The sequence below is a fragment of the Lutjanus erythropterus genome, chromosome 5, assembly GCF_056507025.1.
Source record: "Lutjanus erythropterus isolate fLutEry1 chromosome 5, fLutEry1.hap2, whole genome shotgun sequence".
NCBI classification, from domain to species: domain Eukaryota; kingdom Metazoa; phylum Chordata; class Actinopteri; order Lutjaniformes; family Lutjanidae; genus Lutjanus; species Lutjanus erythropterus.
Genome location: NC_139321.1, coordinates 19,786,151 through 19,799,163, shown reverse-complemented (window position 1 = coordinate 19,799,163; position 13,013 = coordinate 19,786,151). Strand labels below are relative to the sequence as shown.

General features: G+C 39.7%; 1 protein-coding gene across 1 annotated transcript in view; it reads right to left on the bottom strand.

Annotated features, from left to right (window-relative positions):
* The window catches only part of LOC146326720 (protocadherin-9-like), a 113,619-nt gene extending 102,947 nt beyond the window's left edge, over positions 1-10,672 (bottom strand). The window contains exon 1 of the mRNA XM_084719838.1: positions 10,448-10,672. Coding sequence (XP_084575964.1) covers positions 10,448-10,672 — 225 coding nt within the window. The remainder of the gene's footprint in view (positions 1-10,447) is intronic.
* Positions 10,673-13,013: the final 2,341 nt, after the last annotated feature.

Genomic DNA, 13,013 nt, shown 5'->3' with positions numbered 1-13,013 from the left:
GCCTTGGGCTATTTTGCAGTGTTTCAATCTCCGCATTATTATTATTTAGTGGCTGACTTGGACATGCAATCAAAGGGACACGCAATATGTGCAACACTTGTATCGCAAAACAGTGCCTTTTCCAGGATGCCCAGACTAAAACCCTATAACTGTGAGCCAGGGGATCCGTGGCTCAAATTTAGTCAACAAACCTCAAAAATGTTCTTTATCCTCATTGTACCATCACCCCCTATTAATGTCATTGCCAAGACAAAAACGGGACATATCAAAACAATTATTTTGATCTGGCTTCAAGCAACACAACATTTCAATGTGAATGGCACTCGAATCTTGAATCATTATAAGGCGTGGTTTCAGGCAAAAAAAGCCCATCAAAAAATGATTGAATATCATTTTAATGGGTAAAAACCTACAAGGCTTTCATTCTGTCTACCTGCCATATTATTAGATCGACCATGTCAGTCAAGCTGAGGAACACAGAAACAACATACAGACAGGCTGACAAGACATAAGCATACCGCCTTCCATCTTCCTTCCAGCTTGGCATGTTTATCTAGTCCTCCATGTGAGCTTAGTGCAGTACTGTGCATATGCATACAGAATGATGAAGGTTCAGAAACTAGTGCCTGGAGGAAGCTGCACATATAGCACAAGCTCTTTGAAATTGTGCCAGGGTGGGCCTCATTTGCAAAGCAATTTGACAACAAAAGTAAAATACTCTACAACTTCAAACCAAATTCTAGAGATGCCAACTGGTACGGTTCTGCAGTTTGCTCAGAGAGGGAATTGAAGAGGGTTACATCCGGTGTCTTGTGTGTGTGCTTCTGACATGGCTTATTTGCAGACCTAGCATTGCACCAGTGCAATGTCATGATTGCTTTGGCAAGGAAAGAGCGCCTAATTTACATGAGAGGGAGTCCTACAGGCACACAGGAGCTTGCCTTTGACCAAGGTGCCAACAACCCCGCAGAAAAACAATGTAATTACAACCTACAAAGCTGCTGTGTTTAGAACAAACTCACTCTTAATACAGCGGGACCACACACTAGTAAATCAGTCAGACTTACAAATGGGCATGACTAAAAAATGTGGTAATGCTACAATATTCTGTATAATGGTTGGATTTCATTAATTCTGATGCATACAGACAAAATATAAACTGCAGGGGCCATTTTGGGTGTGTTTTAATTGTGGAATATATTTCACTGAATCCAGTGCCCCTGAAACATTAAGCAGCCACTCACTATGCACTCAATCACCAGTCCTCATTTTCCTTTCCTTTCCTTTCCCTGTTATTCTGAACAGACTCTGATGCCATGGTTTCTTTCGTGAAGGATTGCTGTGGATTATCACGAACAGGATTTCATATGTTGGTTTATAATAATCTAAAATATGTTGAGGAAGCTTAATACTGTTTTTATTGCAAACAACTGCTATGACTTAACATTAGGGAAATCTGTTTTCATAAGTTTGATACCTGCAGAAATAGATCAGAGGACAAAACGTCGCATAAATATCTAATATATTTACTGTACTAAATTATAAAATGAACAATTAAATACCAGTTTCTCCAACAACAAGCCTACAGCCAGCATGTTCAACTCCAGGCTGAACCAACTGTTTTTTTTCTTTGTTTCCCACTTATCATCATTATTATTATTATTATTATTATTATTATTATTATTATTATTATTATTATTAGTAGTAGTAGTAGTAGTAGTAGTAGTATGAGTATTGTTATTATCATTATTGTTGTTGTTATTATTGTTATAGAGTTAATATTAGTGACAAATATTTTCTAAATGAGTTAATAATAGTTAATAATCTTTTAGATGTAGTAGCAATATCCTAACAGAGTCTGGCAGGCAGGATCTCCAACTCCAGAGTGAGTAGTTTCAGAGCAGTGAGCATTTGTTTTCAGGATAACGGGGTTAATTTTATATTGATAGACAATTAACAGCTATAAACAGCTGACAGCTTACAGTGTAGGACTAGTGTCACTTGTCAGTGTCAAAGTATAATCTTGTGCTTGTCTTGTGCTCATGAGGGTCTCGCTGCAGCTTGCAGGCAGCCTGCCTGATGTCTGGGGAGGAGGGGGCGTGAGGAAACAACTCACTTTAGACATAGATCGTATAATGAGAAGGGATTCAGTCTTTTTAATATCATCAATAGCTCCAACTCGCTATTCAGACTCCACTACTCACTTTTGAGCACTATGTTCTTACATATTTCTCCTTTGACATGCAAAGACTATTGAATGGGGTCTGAGATTATTATTAGGAAAGTTCCATCTATTACAAATGCATGGGACTCCATTGGGTGCTTTGTGTTCCCCAGGACCCTAATACAAAAAAAAAAAAAAAAAAAAAAAGCCCTTAAACCAGAAACAGAAAACAGTGACATGGAGTCAAAAGGAACAAACTGATTGAGAAATTCATGTAAAATTGGAATAACTGAATAATCACCTTTGGGATATGACAAAAAGTGTACCACTGAGGTCTGGGGCTTCCTCCAGTCAGTGGGATTAAGGTGCAGTGGGCTCCACAGTGTTTCTATTTCCTTTCAGTTTCACATGGCCTTCAGGTGAGAGACGGGTCGATATGATTTATTTTTTATATTTGACCTCTGACAAAAGTTGCATGTCTACACCTCGTATGCACTTTAACTAAAGTTCAAGCTCTACCTCCACACTAAACAAAAACAACATCTATAAAACTTCTTTTCCAAGTATGCTTTGTTGGAAAAGACAATTTATGCCATACTGTAAACAGACAGCATTACTTGCTGGCTGTACTGGCTGGCTCACAGATGGGGGGAAATTATTTGGAAATGATCAGTTTGTTGAAATGGCGAATTAAGTTATACATTCATCAGTGGGGGTTGTATTAGCATGGTGAACTTTTGCTGATTATTTCTGTAATTGTCTCAAATGAGTTATTTCCTGATTTATAACGGGAAAGGTCTCCTTAGATTAAGTTGGACATAATTATATGTGTGTTTAGAAATGTTAGATTATTACAAAACTATGTCTACAACACTAGACAAACACTGCAGAATCATTGTCACTCAGATAGTTTGGAGGGGAGGGGCAGTTTCACACAAATTGAGGCCACGAGACAAGAGACTGCGTGCTGAAAAGCTCTCTAATCCAGTAATATTTTGGGTGACTTTCTAAGATAAATACTTTGGCATTGTCTTGATGAGAGAGCCTCGCCTCATTTAAGTGTCTTTGGGATCTGGATCAATCCACATGGTGGGAGTCAGACTTGTACACTTGACCATATAATGCGGCATGCTTGTCACAACCCGGAATGCATTTCTCTCTTCAAAGTATATTTCTTGGCCTGCTCTCGTCACTCACTCCCTCTAACCAATTTGTCATTCTAAGCCTAGCCTCGCTGCTGCCAGCGCCTAGATGATAGCAGTGGGCCTCTCTGATCCAGGCAGTGGCAAGGGAGCAGGCCAAGTGTTACGCGAGCCACTCTGGGACACCAAGCAGGCGCTTCTGCCGGCTGATGCACGCCTCCACGGCCGAGAGGAACTGGCTTTGCAGATGCTTTCAATTCGACACAGAATGGAGCTCATCTACTTTGTGAGGACATTTGCTTTGTGTTTGTGCACTGCGTTTGTGTATTTTGCGCGCAAGTGTGCATGACCGTGCACGTGTGTGTCAGGAAGATTAAGAGACGTCTGTGCGTGTGTGTGTGTACATGTTTGTGCATGACTGAATATATCTGCGTGTGCATGCGTGAGAGTGTGTGAAGCTGCTTTTTTATATAAAGACACAATTATCCTGAAATGAGGCTGAGCTTTTTTCCCTTTTTTTTGGCCTGCAATTATAGTATTCTCTAACTTCTGATGACCTACTACTACTCTGCTGATCTCCTTTAGAAGTCACCATTTTCTTCCGCTGGCAGACGTTCCTCTCAAGAGCAAGAGGCAACACAACACTGTCGCCGTCACTTCATTATTCCTGTTTTAGACAACCATTAATGCCCTCATTCAAATGCTTGGATGCTGCTTTGCTGTTAAGCTTATCAGCAATAGTCAACCAATTTACTACTGCGGTTCTCTCTCTAGTCGGGTGAGCAGAGAGCATTAAGTGTATTCAAAACGACATTAGCTGCACATTGTTACTGACTGCTGCTCGCGGTGAGTCAAAACTTTATTTTGATAAATGAAAATAAATACAATCTTATCAAGTTGAATTACAGAATTTAGAAAATCCACTCTGACTTCACTTTTTACTGCCTTTTTGAGAGACAGGGTCCGGGATGATAAATATCTCTGCAGCTTTGATTCAGGTGAAACTATTTGTTTAAACTTGAAAGAGTAACTGTCTGGGCTACCTTAAAATTTTAAGTTCCATGAATTTGAAAAGACAAATTCAGGTATGTTTGTAATGAGTCAAAACAAATGAACTTTTTCTAGTCAACTTAATATTAATTCAACTGTGATAGAAGTTGAACCAATAATTCTTCAGCCACACTGATGATCACTGGAAATGAATTTGGTTTCCTTTCACATTTTCTCAGTTTGAAGAGTCAGTTCTTCGTTTCACATAAAGAACTTACAGCCACAGCTGCTCCTGATGGAGTGACACTGCTCAAAGTGGATTTATTAAATTTTACATGAATTCAATACTAACCTTCATTGTGGTTCACAGTGTTTTTATTATTGTGAAAACAAACAACCAAGACTTATATTAAAGTGAGCAGGTTTCAACTATATATGTTTTCTTCAAACTATAAAAAAGAAGATTCTCTGGAGATTTTTAGCACTAAAACAGTACATGCTGGGAAGTCTGCTAATATGCTGATCAAGTTTCTTTAGAAACTTAATTTAATGAGTTGATTGAACTCTGTAGTGTTCAGAGAATAAATACTAGAAAGTTTAAGCTTAACTAACTTGAATTAATAAAACTTGTATTTAATTGAGTGAGTTCATGAGAAAAGATTAGTTGATTCAAATTCCTGTATGATTTTTTTTTCAGTGCAGTGCATTTGAGGGGCAAAAGAACATAACAATATTTAGAATTAGATTTGGCAAACGTATGCTAATCACTTTCTGCTTTTCAAATTACAGACGAGCTGCTCTGTTTTGATGAGCGGTCTGCTCTTCTCTCAGCAGAGGTGCTCGACATCGACCTTTCAGATGCTTATGTTTTTATGCTGCAGCCTTTTGCAGCCATGTTCAGGATTAAACTATGCATGGCTAATGCATTTGCACAGGAGTAGATGTATTTATCTTTAGCGTATAGACTGTAACCCACTATTCTGCACCCAACAATCAGCTCTCTGCAAATAGATCCCTTCATTTGCCTGCCTGGGAACTGAGACTCGAAGGAGCTCGGTGAATGCCTAGCCCGGGCTTTTCTCGTTAGACATTGATACCCATCTCACAAAGCAACACCAGCCTTTTATCTGTCTGAGCAGTGTTTGATTGGGAATGAATGTGGAAGGTTCCAATCAGTTTCCCTTGTATGAGCACAGCGAACATGTGTGTGACTGCTCCTTGAGCGCTGATGGCAGAGACACGGGCGATTAAGGCCAGAGCCCAATCAAACCAGCTGTGTGCCATTCCCTCATGGCACCGGTTGTGCCAGGCATGTGTTCCACACTACTCGCAGGCAAAGAGGCCTCGACCAAACCCCCAGTCTGGGGAGTTACGGCCACACATGAACCAGGCCATGTAGGCAGATTGGGGTTTTAGCTATACAAACATTTTTCAGAGACAGAGCTGCTATGCAAGCAGAAATAATCTCATTGGTTTCGTTAAACCTCAGTGGAGAGTTTTTTTTGTTTTTTTTTTCTGGCCGAGCAGCAGTAGGCTGCTGAAACCCAATGTAAGAGGCAGGGGTTAAGACAGTATGTAACTATAATGTTATGAATCCCAATGCTCTTCCTGAGTAAAAGAATGCAATTAGGCCGTGCTTTAAACAATATGTCATATGTGTTAGATAGATGTCATGTTCATACATTCCTGAAAGTCATCTCATATATTGTTCAGACTGTTCCACTTAGCTAGTTAACTCTGCTTTGAAAAACAATAAGATTATAAAAACCTCAATTCTAGCTGTGGTCTTTATTTCTTTAGTCTTTTTAAAGATTAAAAATACCTTCAATGAAATAATATAACAATATATGTTAGATAAACAGATATAAAATTATGTTTTTGCCATAATTAACCAATTTTTTCAGTTAAGTAAAAAAAAACATGCAAGAATTACAATAGCATTACACGCCTTTAAGTTCTATTTTGCCATCTAATATTGAATAAGGACAGTCGATTCACTCTGAATACTCGCCTCAGTAAGAGTATGTCTGCTTTTGTGAATACACATGTCTAGACTAAATCTAATATAACTATCACTTTTTTAAAATTAATTTACACAAAAATGTCATCCTCTATTCACTCCACAGATAGACAGAGATATCTGACAAATAATAGTTCATACCGGTCTCTTACACCGAGATATTATATTCTCTACAGCCCAACCACGACTGAACCTCACATTTCTAAGGTCATCTATTATCATTACACAACACAGCCAAATGAGAGTTTTAGTTCCCTCATGCTACACACATATACAACATATATACAGATAATGAATTAAATTCACAGTGTAATTTAACCAAGGAAATATAATGGAAGTGTTTACTTTACATTTTTCAGTCATGGTGATGAACATTTACAAGCTAATTCACATGTAGATTATCATTTCCATGAAAGAATTTGCTTCCCTCTTGTTTTTAAACCAATTACCATACAATTAAACAGTACACGCACAAACACATACTACGAATACATTAACAATTTATGACTACCACAGTGTCTTTTTTGAATCTAACACTGTGGGATGCCAAAGTCAGAAACCGCCTGTTAATCGCAGTTTCAAACAAAAATATTCACAAGGACAAACTGGGGCTTTTTTTTGGACTTTGATTCAACATGGCTGAAAGTTTTTGCTTGAAGGGCATTTTGGGTTGTGTCAGCACGGTCAAACTACAAAATGTCTACGTATTACACAGTTGAGGTCTGGGAAATTTTGTTAAGAGAAGTAAACTCAAAGTGCAGTCATTTAGAATGAAATGCTGTCTTAAAGACATGGTAAATAAGTTGTGCTGAAAAGGGATGCGGTGACCAGACATCCCAGTTTTCTTCCCAGCACTGTCACTGATTTAAGCTGGGTTGTTGGAGTCCCTACAAATAATAATAATAATAATGATAATAATAATAATAATAATAATAATAGTCCCAGTTTTCACCACCATTAAAATTCTAATTATATAATAATATATCATGTTTTTGTCCTATTCATAATTACCTAATCATAAAAACAAACAACGCACCAAATGTCTGAATTGAACACTGATTTGTCTGTTTGTGTGTCAATCAATCAATGTGTCATTGTCAAGGCTTTTGCAAGCGTCATATGCTATGAAGCTTGTGGCTCTTTTTGACAGAACCTGTCAGGATGCTCACACTTAGCTGTCATGCCGAAGACAAGGTCCATCTTTACTAAGGAGCTCCAGGAGTTTTACTCCTTCCTTTACTGCATTAAGTGGAAACGAAAATGCTGTGTTTATGGCATCCATGGTGTTGCACTCAGTAAACAGGCTACACTAAACACTAAAATAACTGCCCCCCATCCTGATGAAAACATCTGTAATGCATGCATAAGTGCATAAATGTGCAGTACACTTAAGGCTCCTGATTTGGAGGTTTGAATATGGTTAATCTAAACAGGGATCAATCTGTAATCAGTAGCTCTTCAGGCTGCCCTGTCAATCCCCATGTGTTTGTCACATAATAACTGGGGTGTTTGTTATGATCACAAATAGAATTGCAAATCTGTTTTTTTCTGTTTCAGGTGGACATACATGAATTATGCAAATCGACAGTGTTACAAATTTACAAAAGATTGGCTTTGAATAGATGCTCTTGTTCCGCAGTCCAGGACATTGTGGTCTGGCTCCAGCCCCGCCCCCTCAACACAACCCATTTTCTCTGAATGACATGCCGAACCATCAGCCGGCCATCAAACGCAGGCACATACAAGGCCTTCTAAACACCTATTAGAGCTATCGATGGCAGAGGCAGAGGTTATGACCATGGAATGGGGAAGATATTTGTGTCTCTCACTCCGCATTACCAGCATCTTTGGAAAAAGCTTTATAGATTTGGACAGAGGCGAAGGAAGGCTTTATCAGCACCAACACAGAGAAACACATTAAGGGATCAGAACCCCAAAGGTCAATTGTGGCTGTGGGCAGTGCTTTGTTATGGTGTCCTCTCTGTTTATACTGCGCTGAAGCCAAGTGACAGATGTGAAAACAAGTAATGATACCAATTTCGTGTACATTTTAGAAGCAGTCCTTGAAATAGAATCTAAGAGAAACTGAATATTGTTCTTTATACTTGACCTTTTAATATGTGTATATATTCCTGTCTCTGTGCCCTTTACCACATAATAATTGGTACTGATGTAATTAAAAAAAAAATAATAACGATAGTGCAAAGAAAGCTTTTTGGTAACCAGCTTGCAAATTCCTATATTTATTCATCTGTCAGCTACGAAAGATGAACTCATATGTGACACAAGTATATTAAAAGACCAAACACAGTCTTGTAATTTCAATATCTTCTGTAAAAAAAAAAAAAAACTCTTAGTGGAACTGTAGCTGAACTCTTCTGCCGAACATCATTGTAACATGTTTTTTTTTTTTTCAAACCTCAATTCTATGACAGCTAAAACAGCACATTGCCCTTGTTCAGAGGATGTAAACCTCTCCTTTTCAGGATTTAATGTCTGTATTTTTATATTTTCAGGATCTGAACAATAGACTCTGTGACACTGTGTTGTGATTTACTTGTATTTTTCAGGGCAACACTCACTGGTTGAGACAAATCCTTAATCCCTCACAAGATAATAATAATAATAATGTAATCCTTATTCCCAGATGGAACCATTTTCTGAAAAGACAGTTTTTGGCCCCGCAGAGGTTCTATTCAAGAAGAAGAGCAATGGGAAGTTATTTAAAATACACAGCAATTAAAATAAGACACACTGCCCAATCCTACCCGCCACGCTAATCCTCTCTGATACAGATGTAGCTATTGTACTGCAAAAGTTTCTCATTTTACTGTATCTATTGTGTATCAGTATATGATGCTGCACTCTCACTCTATCCCCAAGTGTATTCCTTCAGAAAATGAAAATTTATTCTTTTCACATGCCAGCAGGTGTGACTAGTGATCTGACTACCTGCCATTGAAGAAGCATGAGATTTTAGTTTCAAAAATACCAACTTTGCACCATTTTGGGGGGAAAAAGGCAGAAAATATGGCTGCAACAGCTGCTGCAGTGCTACTGTAGAATAAATGCAGCATAGATGAAAGATGATGAGTGCCTTTTTACTCCTGGACTTCACAAGAGCCTAAGAACACACACATGCGCAGGCGTTCACACACAGAAAAACGCATCCACAAAATGCAAAACGCAGGCAAACATACGTCTAAAGACACAACGCTTAATGTTTTGCCTTTGTAATGCAAAAGACAGCCAATCCGACAGACAGATGGAATCATTTCTAACCGTGAAAATCATTCATGACCACAATTAATGATGGTGAATAATCCTAATGAATGCTACACCATGTTCGTGATTGCCATCTTGCTATCTGCACACAGGCTTGTGGAAAATGTTAATTGTTATGCTAATCTTTCAAACGGAGATAAATATAGATGAGCCAAATCGCACATATGAGCTATGTCAAGCTGATGTATGTTGCATATTTCTGTCTTTCTCTTTGATTTTCTGTCTTTCTATTTCTTTTTGTCTTTCATTCGCCTCTTTTGCTTTTTGAAAGGCAGTCTCTCTAAATCCAATACAGTTTCTCTCAGCGTGAGGCAGCTTCAAAGCCCCGCTCTGTGGTCAGGCCCGTCGATCCTCTCACCCACCTCCTGGTTGTTTAAGAGAGCAAAAGCACAGCAGTGCAGTTTCTTAAACACACAGATCCACCCCGGCACCAACAGAGGGACCGCTGTCTGGCAAAAGAGCCTCCCCCCTCCCTCTCTTCCACTATCTTTCCTCACCTTGGACTCTGACACCCCCCCCCCCACTCATTACCCACCCTCCTCCATAGACCTCATTATACCCGGATACTCCTCTCCTTCTCTCTCTCCACCTCTCTCTCGTACAATTTATCTTTCGTTGCTTCTCTCGCACTCACTCACCCTCTCCACTCCTCTACCATCATTTACCTTTTTCCATCCCTGGCTACTTCAGCTGTCCTCGCTCTTCACCCGGCACTCCATACCGGCGTCCCGTGCCTCCCCTCTATCTTTTACTGCAACTCAATCCCTATCGCCGCCTCTGCCTTTCGCCTCACTCCCGATGTAAAGTGATTGATGCCAAGCCTGGGCTCCGGGCCATCCCTCCTACCACACACACACGCAGGGACATCACACTGAACCCACAGGGGATGCCGTCACCTCGGGAAGGGGAGCTGAAGTGGAGGGTGGCCGTCGGAGAGGTTTTGGCGAACATGCCGTGCCCACCCATGTCTGAGGGGAGGCAGGCTTGGGGGGGCCCCTTGGTGGGGAGTATGAATTGGTACACTGGAGTGCTCATTATGGCTCTGTAGGGACTGTCCTGCAGGGCATCCATGGTGTGGCTGAGGAGCTCATTACGCCAGGCAGCTACGGAGCTCGAGGCATCTAGAGGCAGCAGGGCTCATCGCGGAGATAAGAAAGGGGAGGGCTGCCCAGATTACCCTTAATCAGAGGCACCTGTAGACAGTCAGCGCCTCCCTCCTCATTGCCTTCCGTAAAGCCCCCGCCACTCCTGATGCGCACGCACACTCTTTCTTGCTGCTGTAATTATTGCAATTGCTTCACTTGACTTTCATTTCTGAGCACGGAGTTGCACAGCTTGCCTTCTAATGAGAAACCCAAGCTATGATCCGGAGGTGTTATTTATTTATTTAATTATTTATTCAACACAGCATGTATAATGTCAATTATTTAAATTAGTGTGATTTTAGCACGCCGCGCTCTGCAAAGCTCTCCCTCCTGCGCGTTATCGGTATTCAACTCACATCACACTCCTCATAATGGTGGATGGAGAGTTAATTAAGTTTTAATGTGACATGTGCACCAAACTGAAGGGATATGATTCAAATCAACTATTATTGGAATAGGAGGCGACACATATGGTTAAATTACATAAACATTTCAGTGCAGTGTCTTGTAAAATGCAAAGGTAAATTAAGGCAGTGCCCAAAACAGTACATACATGACATCTAAACAGACGTGAACACATTAGAAAGGCCAGTATCATTCAGATGCAGACAGAGTTTAGCTGCTTAAAAGTCAGAGGGGAACCCTGACGGCCTCTGGAGAAGGCCTAACATATCAGTATTTCAAATATTATATTTAAATATATTAAATTTTGATTTGTTTCACTTAAATATTAGCCTATTCTTTCCATTTCTTTTTCAGATTCTATCAGCTTTGCTTCAGAAATGAAAGGGTTACTGTCCTGAAAACAGCCAGATAGAGTTATCCAGTCAGATTTTTTTTTGTTGTTGTCTCTAGGCAGAGAAAGGTTAGAGCTGGCTCACTCATTGGTTAGGACTTCATCACCGGGACAGAAGGCCACAGTCTCTGTGTTTGTTTAGAAAGTGACACGTGAATTAACCAATCACATTTTGATTTACCATTTGTCGGGACTAAAAATAATCCCCTTAGGCCTTCCCGAAGGCCAGCGATATCTTGCTCGAGACAGAGCAGACAAGACCGACCCTGTTGCTAGGTGGTTAACTTGATAGCACTGTCTTTGTCAAGGTGGACTTTTTGCAGTGTAGCAGAGCATCTGCAAAGTACCGTGTTATTCAGGAGTCTGTTAGAAAACAATTTTTGAATGTGCAGCACAGCAGACAGAGCTATGACTGTAGACAGAAATAATATAACTGTCTATGTTACATGCAACTATGTGTGTGGTACTGAAACAGAGAAATAATTATGATAAAAAGAAAATCAGAATGATTCATACAAATTATTAAAGCTCTTAATATTAAACACAAACTTAATTAGAACTTATGCCAACAATAGCAACAGAGTAAATGGTAATTATCTACTGTTTAATACAAGTTTAAGTAAAGAAAACCGTAGAAACAAAAACATAATTCAAGCTAACTTACTTTAGCTACAAGTAAAGGTGTAACTACTCTGCACTGTATTCACTGTCAGTATCGAAGGCCAGTTCTGTTGCCCACTAACTGCAGCTAACAGTCATTGTTAGCTACTTTAGCAACAAGTAAAGCTATCTTTCCATCAGGAAACTCTGTAAACAACCTTGGTGCTGTACTCCCTGTTGGTCTCTGAGGCTGTGTTGGTCCTGGTAACTGGTCGTATTCACTAGGAGGCTGCTGAGTATAGTTCTGCTGCCGGCAGCTAACAGCTAACAGCTTAGGTTAGCTACCTTAGCAACAGGGAGGCTAAAGCTATCTGTCCATGAGGAAACTCTGTAATTAAATATCTGAGAGTTGAAGCTGAGCAGCTGGAGGACATCAGAGGGGAAACCAGAAAATATTTTCTCAATAAATTTGATTCACTTTCACCCAAATTAGCGAGTAAATGTATAAAGTTGTACTTTTGTACAGCGAGGCCCAGTGAACAGTCCATGTTTTACTGTGTCATAAGTGAGAAAATAGTTAATTGGATACAAATGTATTAACATAAATAGTAATGTAGTCATGATGTACAGTGCAATAATATGTGATTAAAAACACTGATTTTGACCTGTGGGAACTTTGGTGTCCTGGTGGTCAGATTTCCGCAGCTAAAACTGACAAGACAAACTACTTCAAATGACATCATTTCAGCTTTTAGGTCAGTTGTAAGTGTGGAAATCAAATTTTGAAACTGATAATCTCGTTCACCCAGCACATCACTTTCTCCTCCACCTGTAACCTGATGTGAAACCAGCGCTACTACTCAACACCGAG